Consider the following 13,700-nt stretch of genomic DNA (forward strand, 5'->3'; position numbering starts at 1 on the left):
GATAATAAACAAAACTTCAAGACTTCACAGTGATGAAATTACTCCAGGAACAAAAGGTAAATAAAGCTTTCCCAAACTGTGTAAAGCATAAATGTAGCAAATGGATTCTATTTCAGTGGGGCTTCTGTGCTCTGATAGCTCTCCCTTATAAACGTTGTCATTCAAAACTAACATATTTCTTCCATGGTCTCTGATAATAACACTCTGACAGTGTGGGGGTCAGTGCAAGGCAGAATAGAACAAGTACAAACAAATGTAGTGCCAAGCAGTAACTGTAAGCAGGTAATTCGGAAAACATACAGACAAATCAAATGTGAAAATCAGAATAAAAAACCCAGGAAATTAAATAGCAACAGAAAAATTATTTGTCTGACACTTACAAGTAAGTGTGCAGGAAGTGAAAGAGATGTCTGAATATACAGTTGCAAATTGAGATAATAAAGTACACATTGCTGAAGTTAGCCAGTAAAGCATCCAAATGCCAAGGTGATAAATAGCAAATAATGCAGATAATAAAGATCCTGTGTTCACAGGTGAAGCACAGTGCTTCTGTACTGTACCGAAGCACCGGCTCTGCCGGTTTCTCCTGTTCTTTTCACATTTGCCATATGTCATCGATGATGCTTGCTGCAGAGGCCGTCAGGGAAGTGTCTCAGCACAGCCACGTGCACACACTCCTGTTTGGCTGGTCGAAGGCCTGCTAAGGAGCACAAACACTGTTCTCTGGCCTTACCCTCCTGTGCCTATTTAGTTCTCTTGCTGCCTTGTCTCTCATTGACAGTACAGCACTGAGGCTCTGCTGAAGCGTGTCGCTGAGACATGCCTTGGCAGTGTTCATGTCTGAACAGTCGCTCCTGTTCTGGTCTGCTGGAACTCCTGACTGTGCGTACAAAAGGAGCGGAATAGCAGGAACTGTGAGCTGAAAAAAAAAAAGGTGTGAGAGAAGGCAGCCAAGGAAAGCAGTGCTCATTTACCTTCTGTTCCATTGGCTTCTTCCTGCTGTGACTTGCTTCTGCCCAGCTTCATGTGACAAAGTTTCACTAACTTATTACTCATGTCACTATTTAATTCCTTAACTGATTGATGCTGTATGTTTGAACAGCATGTGTGATTTGCTTCTTGGATATAATAATATAGAAAATTCACAGGCATCAATAAATAACTGTACTACCCTGGCAGTATGTTTTCCTGATGCTGGTCATTTAGTATATTAGCTTTTAAAATATCTGTTGCAGTGGTGGCAATAGTACGAGACTATTTTTATATGGGAATAGTCTGGTTGTTCTATCATCACAAAAGGATGATCAGTGTCTAGTTTATTTATGTGCAGACTACATTATTGTCTCACAAAACAATGTTCCAGTGCTAGGATTGCTTCATTAAGTTTATGCTACATAGACTAATTATGCAGGAGCTAAGAATAGCTCATCTAATTGAAAATAATGATTATAGAGAAAGAATGGGTTTGATTACTGTTACTAGCAAGCACATACTGTACAACCATTCATGAACTGCACGGAACCCATATGGGACTATACGGTGTATTTGTTTTGATTAACAGTTTCTTTCACCCATCCTGAGTACAAGTCGAAGGTGTTACTGCTTATTTGCTCATTATCATTTTTCTCAGAGACCAAGAGGGACCTGCAAGAAGGCAGCATGAGCTGATATTTATCCAGTAAATTCTGACAAGCTAAGCTTTGAAATAACATTCAACATTTATCCCCGCACACATTTTAGGGAGGATGTAACTTAAATAAATCTTCTCCAGGCACCACAGATGAAACTGTCTATGTGGGTTTTTTTATGTCTGTCTTTATACTAGTACCCTACGGGATTAAACATCCTTTTAGAAATGCAAAGTCTGCCATACTGTTAATCTCTTGGTGCTCATTCTAGTTAATGCTAACATTTAATTCTTGCTTCGTCAAAAACACATAGAACTCTTCTTTATTCCTTGAAAATAAAATTGAATTTTTACAGCAAAGTTGTTGAAAGTTTTCATTTATTTGATTGCTGTTGATTAGTATCACCAGGCACATGGGATAAAAATTGCTACTGCTGTTGTCCTCTTAACTAATTTTTTTCTTACTTAAGTGTCAGTTTTCTGCTAGAATGTTATGAGAAAATTCCTGAGATTGTGAAATGTAATATATCTGGTTTAGAAATGTTATTAATATCTCTAGAGGCTCAAAAAACTGCTGGTTTGCCATGTTTAGCTTTCCCTCCGTTCTAATGAACCATTTCATAGCTCTAGGCTATGTGCTAATGCTGTAGAGGCACAGAGAGATCACTGCCATCAGGAATTTTTAAACAGATGACTGTTTGAAAAATGAAGTGGGGAGGGAAGATGGGACAAACAGTGATGCAATCCTGCAGTAACACAACTATCAATTTGCATGGTTTGGAATCAGAGGCACTTGCACAAGCTGTTCTTGAGGCTTTTTAAGAAATAGCAGAAGGAAAAAAGTGAAAGCAGAGGGCAGATTACTTTGTAAAAGTATTCTAAACTGTTGTCTTGACTTCAGAAAAGTTGCCTTTTCAGATAGTTTTGATTTGAAATTCAGTGAGTTACAAGAATTTAGAACTACTAAGTCCCCATTTATACAAATGCCTATGAAGCATCAAACACATTTTCCATCCCATCCCGTTCCAACATGGTCTAATTGTGGAAGACATTTCTCAGTTTTTTGGGACAACATACCTCAATTTTGCCCTTCAAAAAATTTTACATGGCACCCAACACTGAATATTAACTTTGAAATGTTGTAAAAGTAATAGCATTCCATAGTCCCCTTGAACACCGTGTATCCTGGTCTCAACAGACCTCTTGTTTAGGAGTCAGTGTGGTGGCCCAGTCTGACCTTCTGTACACTTCTGTACACATTCTGGTAACATGTATTAAAATCATAATCCCAGGTTTCAATCAGATACTATTTTTTTCTAGTTAGAAATTTTAATTACAAGCTTGGGCTGTAAATTGTGTACCTACAAGTAAATGTGATACAAGGGTGAGCAGGACTGAAGAACTGAGAGGAATAATGCGTTGATTCTGAAATACTTTGACTGATTTGCAGTTGCTCACAGCAAGTGGGCATAAGAATGCACTATACAGTATAGTGTATGGTAGCTGAGGACAGTAGTCCTTTGCTCTCACATTATTGATGCGACTCATAAAAGGCTCCTTTGCATATAAACTGTTTTCTACTCTGTACAGAACTGCACATGCAAGAGCTAAAGCTGATGCTGCGGATCAGGCTGCTCAGGCTGCTCGCCAGGAATGTGATATTGCAAGAGCAGTTGCCAGAGAACTTTCACCAAATTTCTACCAACCAGGTAATTACAGATTGGGTTTTTTGTGGCTATTTTTTTTCTTGCAGTGAAAGGGTTCTGCGTTAAGTTAAAAAGTTGATTTCATTTTTAATGTTGTCATTTATACAGAAACAATAGTCATGTGTAGGTAATGAGGAGTGTACATTGCTCAAGGAGGTTTTGGTTTCATTTTTCAATCATTTGGTGACTATTGCTTTGTATAAAAACAGTTGAGTGTCAAAAAGTCAGTATCAAGCATACAACTTTGCCTCAAATTAATAGCTTCTTCAGGACGGTGTCAAAGGCAGACTTCAGAGAACATAAATAAACAGAAATTTGGGTTATTTCTAGAGTGTGTTTATTAGGGGAAAGATCCTTAGCTTTTTCACTGTCCAAGGGAATTCTTGACAGTCTTGGTTAGCTAAGGCCTGAGTTCTGGAGGATGCTTTACCATTACACATACATAACCTATGAGGGAATCTTCCTCTGTTATGCCTGTGGTGCTCTGTTGAACATTAGTCCCATACTCAAGATCTCATAGAATTAATTCTGTGTTACCTATATCAACATTGCAACCCATTTTTACCAGTCACATGGTTTGGAAAGTTGCTATATAAAGAAGTAAAATGGTTTTTGCTTTGTTTTTTCCGGTGTCTCTCCATGAGGTTAATATTTTTGTGTACTGCTCTTTAGCTTAAGATTGAATAGATAAAATGGAACTCCACTTGCCAGTTTAATGCATTTTCATAAGTCTGTCCCTTCTTTCACCTGTCAAATGAGTTGAGTCATGCCTTGTTATTACTTTTCAAGGACTTACCTGCACTTGTATGCTAATATAGATTATAGCTCTGACATTGATTTTCACTTACCTTCATCTTCTGCACATCCTTGTTTCAGACACAAACCCCTTTATCCTTAAATGTACACATATAGTAGATGCAGGCTAATATCATGACCCGCAAAATCAAAGAACAACAACATTCTTCAACATTTTCTAACAATCCACGTATTTCCTTCAATTTTTAGTATAAATGACCACTATATATAACTTATTACTAAATCGTTACTGTCAGTTAGCTTAAGGAATACTTCTTTTCTTCTTTATTCCTAAGTATTTAGTTGTAGAGAGTAATCTGTGTATTTTGGGGTTGGAAGGGTTGGGGCGCTCTTTTTTATTTGTTTGGTGCATAAGTCAAGGGCTGGTCACCTCATGCAGATTAGAATCTCCATTCCTCTTATCAGTCTTGCAACCTTTCTTTGTACCCATCCTGATATAAATTCATCTTTCTTGAACATGGCTGTCCAGAACTGTAGGTAAAGCTCAACAGAACTATTTCCAGTAGTAAGACTTTACTAGTTTTAAAATGCTCTCAATATGTACCTTTAACTGTTGGAAATGACCTCAAAACAACCTCTCCTGTGGACTTATCTTAGTGGCCCGTACTTACTCCTGTGATACCCAAGTCTTTTCCTTTTTTAATTATTTCATTCTTCCATCAACTGATGAACTCCCAATTTATAGCAGCAGTTCATCTTATCAGTTATAAGTTAAGAAGTCATAAGCTTAACCATGCAAAGAACTAATAACAGGGACCCTGTCAAAGGAAAGCTTGATAGAGAATAGAAGTAAGAGGGAATTAAAGCATTTGGAATGGAAGTATTTCAAAGCTGCCAAACCCTTGAAATAAAGAAATGGCTAGAGTACTTGAGAGAAAATGCAAACATCTGATGGTGTGAAATTTGACACCAAGAAATCCCCCAGATCAAGAATTTGTTAGGTGTCTTTTTTTACTTCCTGCCACAGGATATGAAGTAGCATTGCTGACAAATTGGCTGAGACTTGGCAAGAGAAGGCGTGGGATTCTTATTTTCCTCTCATTTAAAACTTTTATTCCAGTTACAGAAGGGAAGAGTTTGTATCCCTTTCCCAAAAGCAGCTGTATATGTGTACAGTGATGTAACAAAACATTTCTCAAAGTCTACTTAATCTCTTCTTTGTGTGGAAATGTCTATCAGTTAGCTAGTTACCTAGCAAAAGATAAATACCTCTTTTGCAGTCTAGCTTTTAAATTTCCTCATTATTTTCAAGGTGGCCAAATACGTTTGAAAAAAAATTGCTGTTCCCATTGCTTAAGTAACTTTAAGATGCCAAGATGTTAACTAAATGTCAAATATCCCAAATAAGCTGCAGCAAAACACAAGATCCATACATCATCGTGATCCTTTCGAATACTATCATGTCAGAGATACTTTCCATCCTCAGTGTTCACAATGCCTTTTTCAGATACATTCCAAGTGGTACCAGTTAACCCTGAGACTCACCTGTACACATACTTGCTTATTTAAGTATTTCCCAAGTGTCATGCTATGAGTTACTGGAAAATGTTATCATTAGCTTTTGTCATTTATGGTAATAAAATAGATAAATATTTGAAAGTATTTACATTCACTCACACAAACAGCCGTAAATATCTGCTTTTCAAGTAGCTTTTTTCATGTTTGAATGAAAACAAGATAACCATTATTGCTTCCTAATAGCAACTTCTTGGTTTTCTTCTGCTGCTTGAGCTTTTTACCTTTACCGTACCTTTATAAGTTTCTGTTAGTGCCACTAAAAGGTAATGATAAGTATTGCATCTCAGCCTCTGAAACTATAGTTAAGAGAAAGCTTTCCATAGTGCTAAATTGTCTTGAAAATAAGTTGTGCGAAAGTGTAATTTTTCTCTCATTGCTTGAACTGCTTAGTATGGTAGGCAAGCATGCTGTCAGCAATGAACAAATGTATGTAGTATATCAACAAGTCTCTTGTAAGAAAGAGAGAAAGGAAAAAAGTGAAATACAAATACCTTTCTGTAAACAACAGTTAAGCATTTTTTTCTGTCTTAATGACTGATCTCTGCATTACCTGCGGCCTAAGTCCATTTAAATATTTGAAAATCTTTTGATAAAGCTCTTAAATTTCAGATTCTTAAAAAGCAACCTTATGGGCCATATAGCCTAGTATTACACACAATTTATAATTACAGTGAATATTCATCACTCATTGTACCATGACAGTTCTTACTTCCCAGTTACTTTCTCTCATGTTTCAATTTTGTGTTCATTAAGACATTCATCAGAAGCTGCCAAGAGGTTCTAGCTTTGTAATGTAGTTTAAAAGGAGATTGAAAGGAGAACAAAGCAGTTGGAAGCAAAGTAACATTCAGCAGGTGAGAATAATAACGTCAGTCTGAATCATTAATACTGAGGTACCGTAGAAATCTTGAGATTTAGCTTTCCCAGTAATTGATTAGCTTAATATTTGCATATAGGGAAAGCAAATATGATTGAAAAATGTCAGTGCCGTGGTGTAAGGTTTTATAAGGTTAAAGGGAGCTGTTTTCCCTGAGCTTGTTCACACTAGTCTCAGGCAAGACCCTGCTTCTGCTTTTGCTGTAGCAGAGATTTGGCTAGTGATTAATAGCTATGAGGATGGTATATCTTTGCAGAGCCCTACCTACAATGCTATACATTTTGTAGATTTAACAAATGTTGCAGTCATTATAGAGGCCATACTTTACAGGCCTTTTTATCACCAAATAAAAGGAATTTTGAGATATCCCAGCTGACCTGTTTGTTTCCTCCAGCCATCACTAAACTTGTAGATGTGTCAGAAGAGAGCATACCAGGACAGGAAACAAATGAAACCTGAGTCATATCCTCATTCAAGGGAGTCGTCCAGGGACAGTTGGAGATTGTCTTTGCTTAGAGAAAAACAATAAATGCTGATGTGTGTCTTTTGTTAAAACCTAGAGAAGGGCAAATGACTAATGGGAGTGCTGTATCAAAGGTGTAACAGAAAAGAAAGGCTTTTGACACCCAGTAAAAAGGGGGAATGTTGTTCTATGCTTGCACAAGGTTAATGGATGCTTTGACTTACCCATTCATTCTAAATTCCTCAGGCCATATCTAGGATATAGTCTTGTAAACTATCAGGAGGTAAGCTAAAGTATGAACTTGCACAGACTGGACAGCTAAGCCATAATTGTCTGTGTGCATATATATCCTGCAGCAAATGGATACTGCTCTTTCATTCAGTTTGAATGAATAACATTCGATTAAATGAAAGAGGGGTAAAACTACTTTGCTTCAGGGTAAAAGCAGTCTGGGCACTTTACCATGCAGCAATTAAGGTCTGGAAATTCAGATCTGAATTGTTTTATGGCAGATTATGTGTCAGGACAACCAGCTGCCAGGAGAACATACATGGCTCACCAGAACAATTCATCCAGCCTTTGACCTCCTAAACAAGGCAAGAGAGAAATCAAGGAGCAGTTTATCAATTAACACTCTCTAAAGAGATGGACAGAATTTCATTAGGTGAAATATATGAGCAGAGAACAAAGATTTTCTACTGAAAAGAATAAGAATTTGTCATTTTTTACCAGCATTTTTTCCTGCAATGTTTGGTTACTGTTACAGCATCAGGATTAACATGCTGAACATCACTTATTTCAGATATACGCATTTTAAGCTTATGATAAGGCAATTTCTAATGTTCTCTAATGCCTTAAAGAGCAACTATGTTTTCCATTCTCTTTTGACCAGTGGTGGATGTCTGTAGCCTCAGAAGAAAACACATCCTTCCCATCTTCCTCCTCTCTGCCATCTTCACCTCCTCCAATTCACAAAATGCAAACTCCATATGGACAGGAAAGAGAGATTTCTGCCTGATGCTAATTAACTGGAATGTACTGGCTAAATGCATGTGGGCCAGGCCAGATATTTTTATTTAAAAAGCCAATTACAATGAGCATTTTGCCTGATTAGAGTTACCAGCCATGCCATCAGTTTGTGCCTTAAAGAATACGGAAGCTCACTAGTTATTCTTAGTCATACAAGAGCCTGTTCATTTTCTGAAATTATTCAACATACGGCTTCATCATCCTCACACAACTGTTGTCGGGATTCTTGCAATGGCATCTTTTCTCTACAATTTATTGTTTCCTCCTCATTCTACACAACTCTGGAGAAGCCAGAGCCTATGGAAGTATCCTAAGGCACTTCTGTTGCATCTAGTAATCAAAGAAAGAAGGTGCGTTAAAAGGTATCAGTTTCAAGCTTTATTCTTGTTCTCCCCTTTCTTTTTATAACTCTTGTCATACCAGTCTTCACAACTTCCAAATTTATCACCAGTCTCACCAAGATGCCCGCAACAGATGCCCCCACCTTTCCACATCTTTCCTTTTGCCCAGTGTGAGGCCCATCCAACTTGCTGGCAGTCTGCACCCATCCTGCCCCACTGCCATATATGCATGCTAGCCACACATGCATGCATGCTCACTGCCATTCAGGAACGCTAGCTCCCAGCGTTCCTGAATGCATCTGGAACAAGAGAGCATGCTTGAGAGAAGGGAAAGGAATGAGAGGTTGCAAAGGAGTAGCCTTAATTCTTCAGGATGCTTTCTCAATCTCTCCAAGATACTTTTGAGTCACATAATCAAATTATTTGCTTAGGAAAAAATGTGCTTAGTTTTGAGCAAATTAACTTTTAAAATTAATAACAGAGAACCAGTTTCCTGTAGAGAGATAAAGCTGTTACAATCATTATAATTTTCACAGGCTTCCATTAAGTACTGAGCTAGTTAATTTGCATCTAGATACAGCTTGTGGTTGCCTAGTAAAGGCTACAGGATCTGACTATGAAGCTAGATAGATAGTCAGGCAACTAGCCTGGACTAGCTTCAGTGCTGTCTCAGCTATGTTGCTATCTTGAAGTAGCTTCTTGAATTCTAGCCTGGGTATACCTATCTGAGCTGCCACCATGGGAGTGTTAATTACAGGTATAATCTGAGAGAAGGAGGTCAGTGCTACCTTAGAGTTTTAATTGCCTCCTTTCTCCTGTTCAAAATTATTCATTTGTTCCCCAAAAGAACCATTCCTTCCAGGACACAGAACCTGCCCACTGTTGGCCTACTCCAGTAAATTTCTGTATTGGTCTGTTGCGGTGTCCATCAGCCAAGGACAAGATGAAGTAGGGTCTATCACATGGGAGTATTATCACAGTGTCAACATTTCCATTATAAATCCTATTTATAACTGCGTCGTAAATATTTGTTCCATGTTGAAATTCAGCTAACAAGGTCTGTACTGTGAGAACTTTTCTTACAGTGCTAATTTTCACTAGAATATGGTGATTTATTTTGAAAGGATTTTATTATACTAGTGAAGGCTTAAATTATGTTGAAAAAGGTTAGGTTTCTCATGTTATTTTTTTAACATGTGATATGGGTTAGATTAGCACATCTCTACAGCTGTGCTGGTTACAGTGCCTTGTACTACTTGACCATATGCAGTTAACGCTTGCTGTGGGCTTTTTTGCTGTTGGTTTTATAGGAAATGGGGAACGAGAGATGTATTCCAGAGGAAGGTGTAGAACATTAGAGAAAAATAATCTTTGCAGCTGCAGTCTACATTTGTCAAGACCAGAGAAATAAATGGCTAATATACACAGCATTTTATTCCAAGAAAGTCTGCAAGACTTAAGACTTACATAGAACTAGAGAGTGTGTAGCGAGAGATCTGAAAAAGAAAGATATTATTCAGATTATAAACCTGAGTAATGTAGAGTAATGTAGTATTGTTCAGTGTGATGTAGAAGATCATGCTGAGAATCTGGAGGAGATGAAGATTTCTACCTATTAGTCTTGTAACAGTTATTCACTCACATCATAATCTGAACAGCAGTCAAACCTGGAACTGAAACACAGCCAGCATGGAATTGGTAGTTGAATTTTTTTGTATGGTGAGATCAAACAGGATGAAGATTTTAAAAAGAGAAGGTGGAGTGACCAAGAACAGAGTAATCTGAGATTATCTTCCTTTAAAGTATAGTTAAAAAGTGGAAGAAAAATGAGGGGGAAATAAAAGGATGAATCACGGAAGTTAACAGAGAATTGTTCCAGAAGAGCAGAATGGCCAGCTGCGTCAAAGAAGGATGAGAATAGAGTACTGATACTGATATATGACTAAGAAATCAGCAGAGGCTCCTCAAAAAGTATCAGATGAAGAGCAGAAGGTATTTTGTCAGGGGCAATCACCAAATTGTGAAGAGTATGGGATAGATTTGGAGAAAAGGAGCAGTAAATGGATATTGCAAACTTAGAATTTAGAAATGAAAACGTACAGCGCAGAGGTGAAGGGGGAGAAATGACACCATGTGAGGTCAGAATGGTAAGGGGCATGATGAGAGGTTTCTCTTAAAATACAAAAGATCAATAATATGTTGGGAAATAAGCCAGAATAGGATGGAAGACTAAGCAGATCACATGCCCTAGTTTTACCAGAATTAAATTGATTGTTGTATTTCTATAGTTCTGCCATTTGCAGTGCAGCAGTCAGTCTGTTAGCCCACTTCAGACTCTTAAGCGTCTTAATTGATTCCATTGCTAGATATAAGAAATTAATTTTGCTAGAAGTGCGATGCAGCTTAATGAATACTGTTTCTGAATATTGAAAAATACCGGATTAACCATCTACCCTCCAAGAAAATTCATAAAACCATAGATTTTAAAAGCAGTAAATTTGGGGTCTCTTTATTTTACTCCTGCTTTTGCATCTTCCAAGTTCATAATTTCAAGTGGTTTTTCTATAAACACAAGGGGATAAAGGAAACATCTGAAAAAATGAAGTCTAACGTTATCATGTAATGATGAATCCCTTTGAAACGTCTAGAGTTTAAGTAAAGGCATTAATGCATATCTAAATTTGTGACTAGAATCAGTGGAGTCTAAAACTATCTAGTTATTTCCATGTTACTTTGCCCATCTAAATCATTCAAATGTAATTTTGGTTGTTTAGTGACATATATATATTTCATGTCTTCCTAGTATTGAGCCTTATTGGCACATATTCCACAGGCATAAGAAGTGCTTATATCTAGAACCCAAACCCTGGGTGCATATCCTAGGGTCTGGGGGTTTTTTCTAGTGGAAGAGTGGAAAGTTGTTCAGAGAAAAACAGTGCAGGCACTATTTCTTTGACAAATAAGGATTTTAAAAGAGCCAAAAGTTAGAGGGCTTTGGCAAAAATTTCACTCAGTTATTAAGTTTACTAACAAGCAATACCATTGTATTGAAAAGCACCTGACAGCTATGAATTATATTTTTCTCCTCCTCCTAAAATCTCTAAATCATGTCATTTTGTGGTTGCTTCAAGTTGCTTGTGGAAGTGGTTGCAGTTTTATTCTGAAGCTGCTTGATCTATATCAGCAGAGCAACTACTATAATTTCAGTAATTTCTAATATCTGTGTAAACCTGCATATGTGGACAGATGGACCAGGAGCTTGAGGGTTGGTTTGTGTAAGAAATTTTGTTTAAAATTGTTCTCAGTATTTGATATCAAATTCTGCAAAGACAATCAAATGCAAGGAAGAAAACACTTCTGCTTCCTCCGGACTTGTATGTGGCCCAAGAGGCAATGTGTCTGATACAACTTTGACAGTCTATTACCAGTCTCCCACTGAGAACTGGGATGCTTATGTTAAAAGTTTTGATGTAGAATAGAAAGGCAAACCCATGACTGCTATGCAAGAGGAGAGAACATACTAAGAGAACAATGAACAATAAATATTCAGAGCTGTAAGTATTCTGTTTTTAATGTAAAGCACGACTGCCAAACTAGTTTCAGTTTTGATCCTGAACTTCATCAAATATAGTGTACTTTCCTGTTTAGCTAAAAGACAAGACATGACACTTACTAATCTATAATGTTTTCAAAAGGAGAATCAAATGTGGTTAGATAGTTTTCCTGTCTGATTCCAATAGAAAAGAAAAAAAATGGAAGTGAAAAATGGCAGGGAGAGAGAAGCCTAATAAAATGACAATAAATTTGGTAGTCGTCTTATCTGAGTCTTCACTACTAACTAGCCAAATATCATGGGTGATATGTTGCATATTTGTATAATATAGTGAACAGCATAGTATTTAAATCAGCAGGTAATAGTGAAGTGGTATGTTGCGATCACAAGCGGGAACAGAGAAAAACAGAGTTCTCTGTAACATTCCACATATAGCTGAAAGTGAGTGCTACCATTTACAGCAGCGATCACTCACCGAATGCAAGCTAGTTCGCAGAATTATCAGACCTAGTATTTAAACTGAAGACAGAGACTTGCTCCTCAGAAGTGGTATGAGAAGTCCTTAAGGGCTGACAGACTTAGCCAGTTGGAGATGAGATGTGAACCTGCTCCAGGTGAGGTCAGTTGCCAAACTCCCATAGAGCAGGATGATAGCCATGCATTTGAAATGTGATACAGCAGGAGAAGCTGCTAATACTCTTCCAGGCTGTATATACAGAAGCAGCACGTCATGGAGAAGAAGGGTAATGGTCCCTTCTCTGCATGATCCCGGTGACACTGAATCTGCAATATTGTGGTTAACTTTGGACAGTGTCATATCAGAAAGATGTGGACATGCTGGGAGAAATGTAAAGAAGTGTGGGTTCTACTGGGTAAAGGCAGCTATTATGCCCCATTAACAGTCTCTTTATATATATACAATTCATCTTTTCAGAGAGTATGCAGTTGTGATGAGAACAGAATTATAGCCTTTCACTTCTGCCCAGCCTTTACGATAGATACAAAGGAGCTTAAAGAACACTAGTGCTGCAGTTAACATTTGCTAAATTTTCCAGTGGATTTTTTTCTAGTTTTCAGAAAAATGTTCCCATGATCAGAGGTTTATGTACCGTTCTTAATAATAGCAGTAAAACATCCACTGACGCTAGGCTTCAGTCTCCCTCATGCCCCAGTGCAGCTTGGCTGAAGTAAAGTAGGCTTTAGATTTTCTGTGAAAAAGCTAAAAGCTTACCTTCTCAGTTATCTCATATTAAGCAGCCTGCAGGCTCAGAAGCGTTCAAGTAGATTATAGTACGTGTGTTATTTAGCTGGGAGCATTCGCATTAAATACAATGCGTGTATATTATCTAGCCTGGAAAAATGAAGCCTGTCCTATATACAGGAGCCATATGCAACACCATATAATCTTGCAAATATTTTTTTGAAGTTCTTTCAGTATTCATCAACAGAGAGTTAGGGTAAGTAAAGCAAGCCATAATTAAGATTGCTCATCGTGAGCAATTTCTGCATCCATAAGCTGATGTCCCAGTGAGGTCTCAGAGAGAGCTGCGCAGCATTCATAGTGCTGTCTATCAGGTAGGGTAAATCTGTTACACTTTTCTGATGGTAATGAATCCAAAAGTATAAGAGCTTACACACTGTAATCTACTATGTAGATACAATTATGAATTTTGTACCCTGTTTTGCAAATGTCATGGCTACTTTAGTCACCTACTGAAGCAGTCACAGAAATGGAGCAGAGATTGGATTTACAGTCAGAATAAATACATT

The 13,700-nt window shown here is 37.6% G+C and overlaps 1 protein-coding gene across 4 annotated transcripts in view; it reads left to right on the forward strand.

Moving 5' to 3' along the window:
- The window catches only part of JPH1 (junctophilin 1), an 85,521-nt gene that overhangs the window by 50,683 nt on the left and 21,138 nt on the right, over positions 1 to 13,700 (forward strand). For all 4 annotated transcript variants that reach the window (XM_072852322.1, XM_072852321.1, XM_072852325.1 and 1 more), the window contains exon 3: positions 3,218 to 3,336. In XM_072852322.1, coding sequence (XP_072708423.1) covers positions 3,218 to 3,336 — 119 coding nt within the window. The remainder of the gene's footprint in view (positions 1 to 3,217; positions 3,337 to 13,700) is intronic.

This window comes from Ciconia boyciana, chromosome 2 (genome assembly GCF_034638445.1).
Source record: "Ciconia boyciana chromosome 2, ASM3463844v1, whole genome shotgun sequence".
In the NCBI taxonomy this organism is placed as follows: Eukaryota; Metazoa; Chordata; class Aves; order Ciconiiformes; family Ciconiidae; genus Ciconia; species Ciconia boyciana.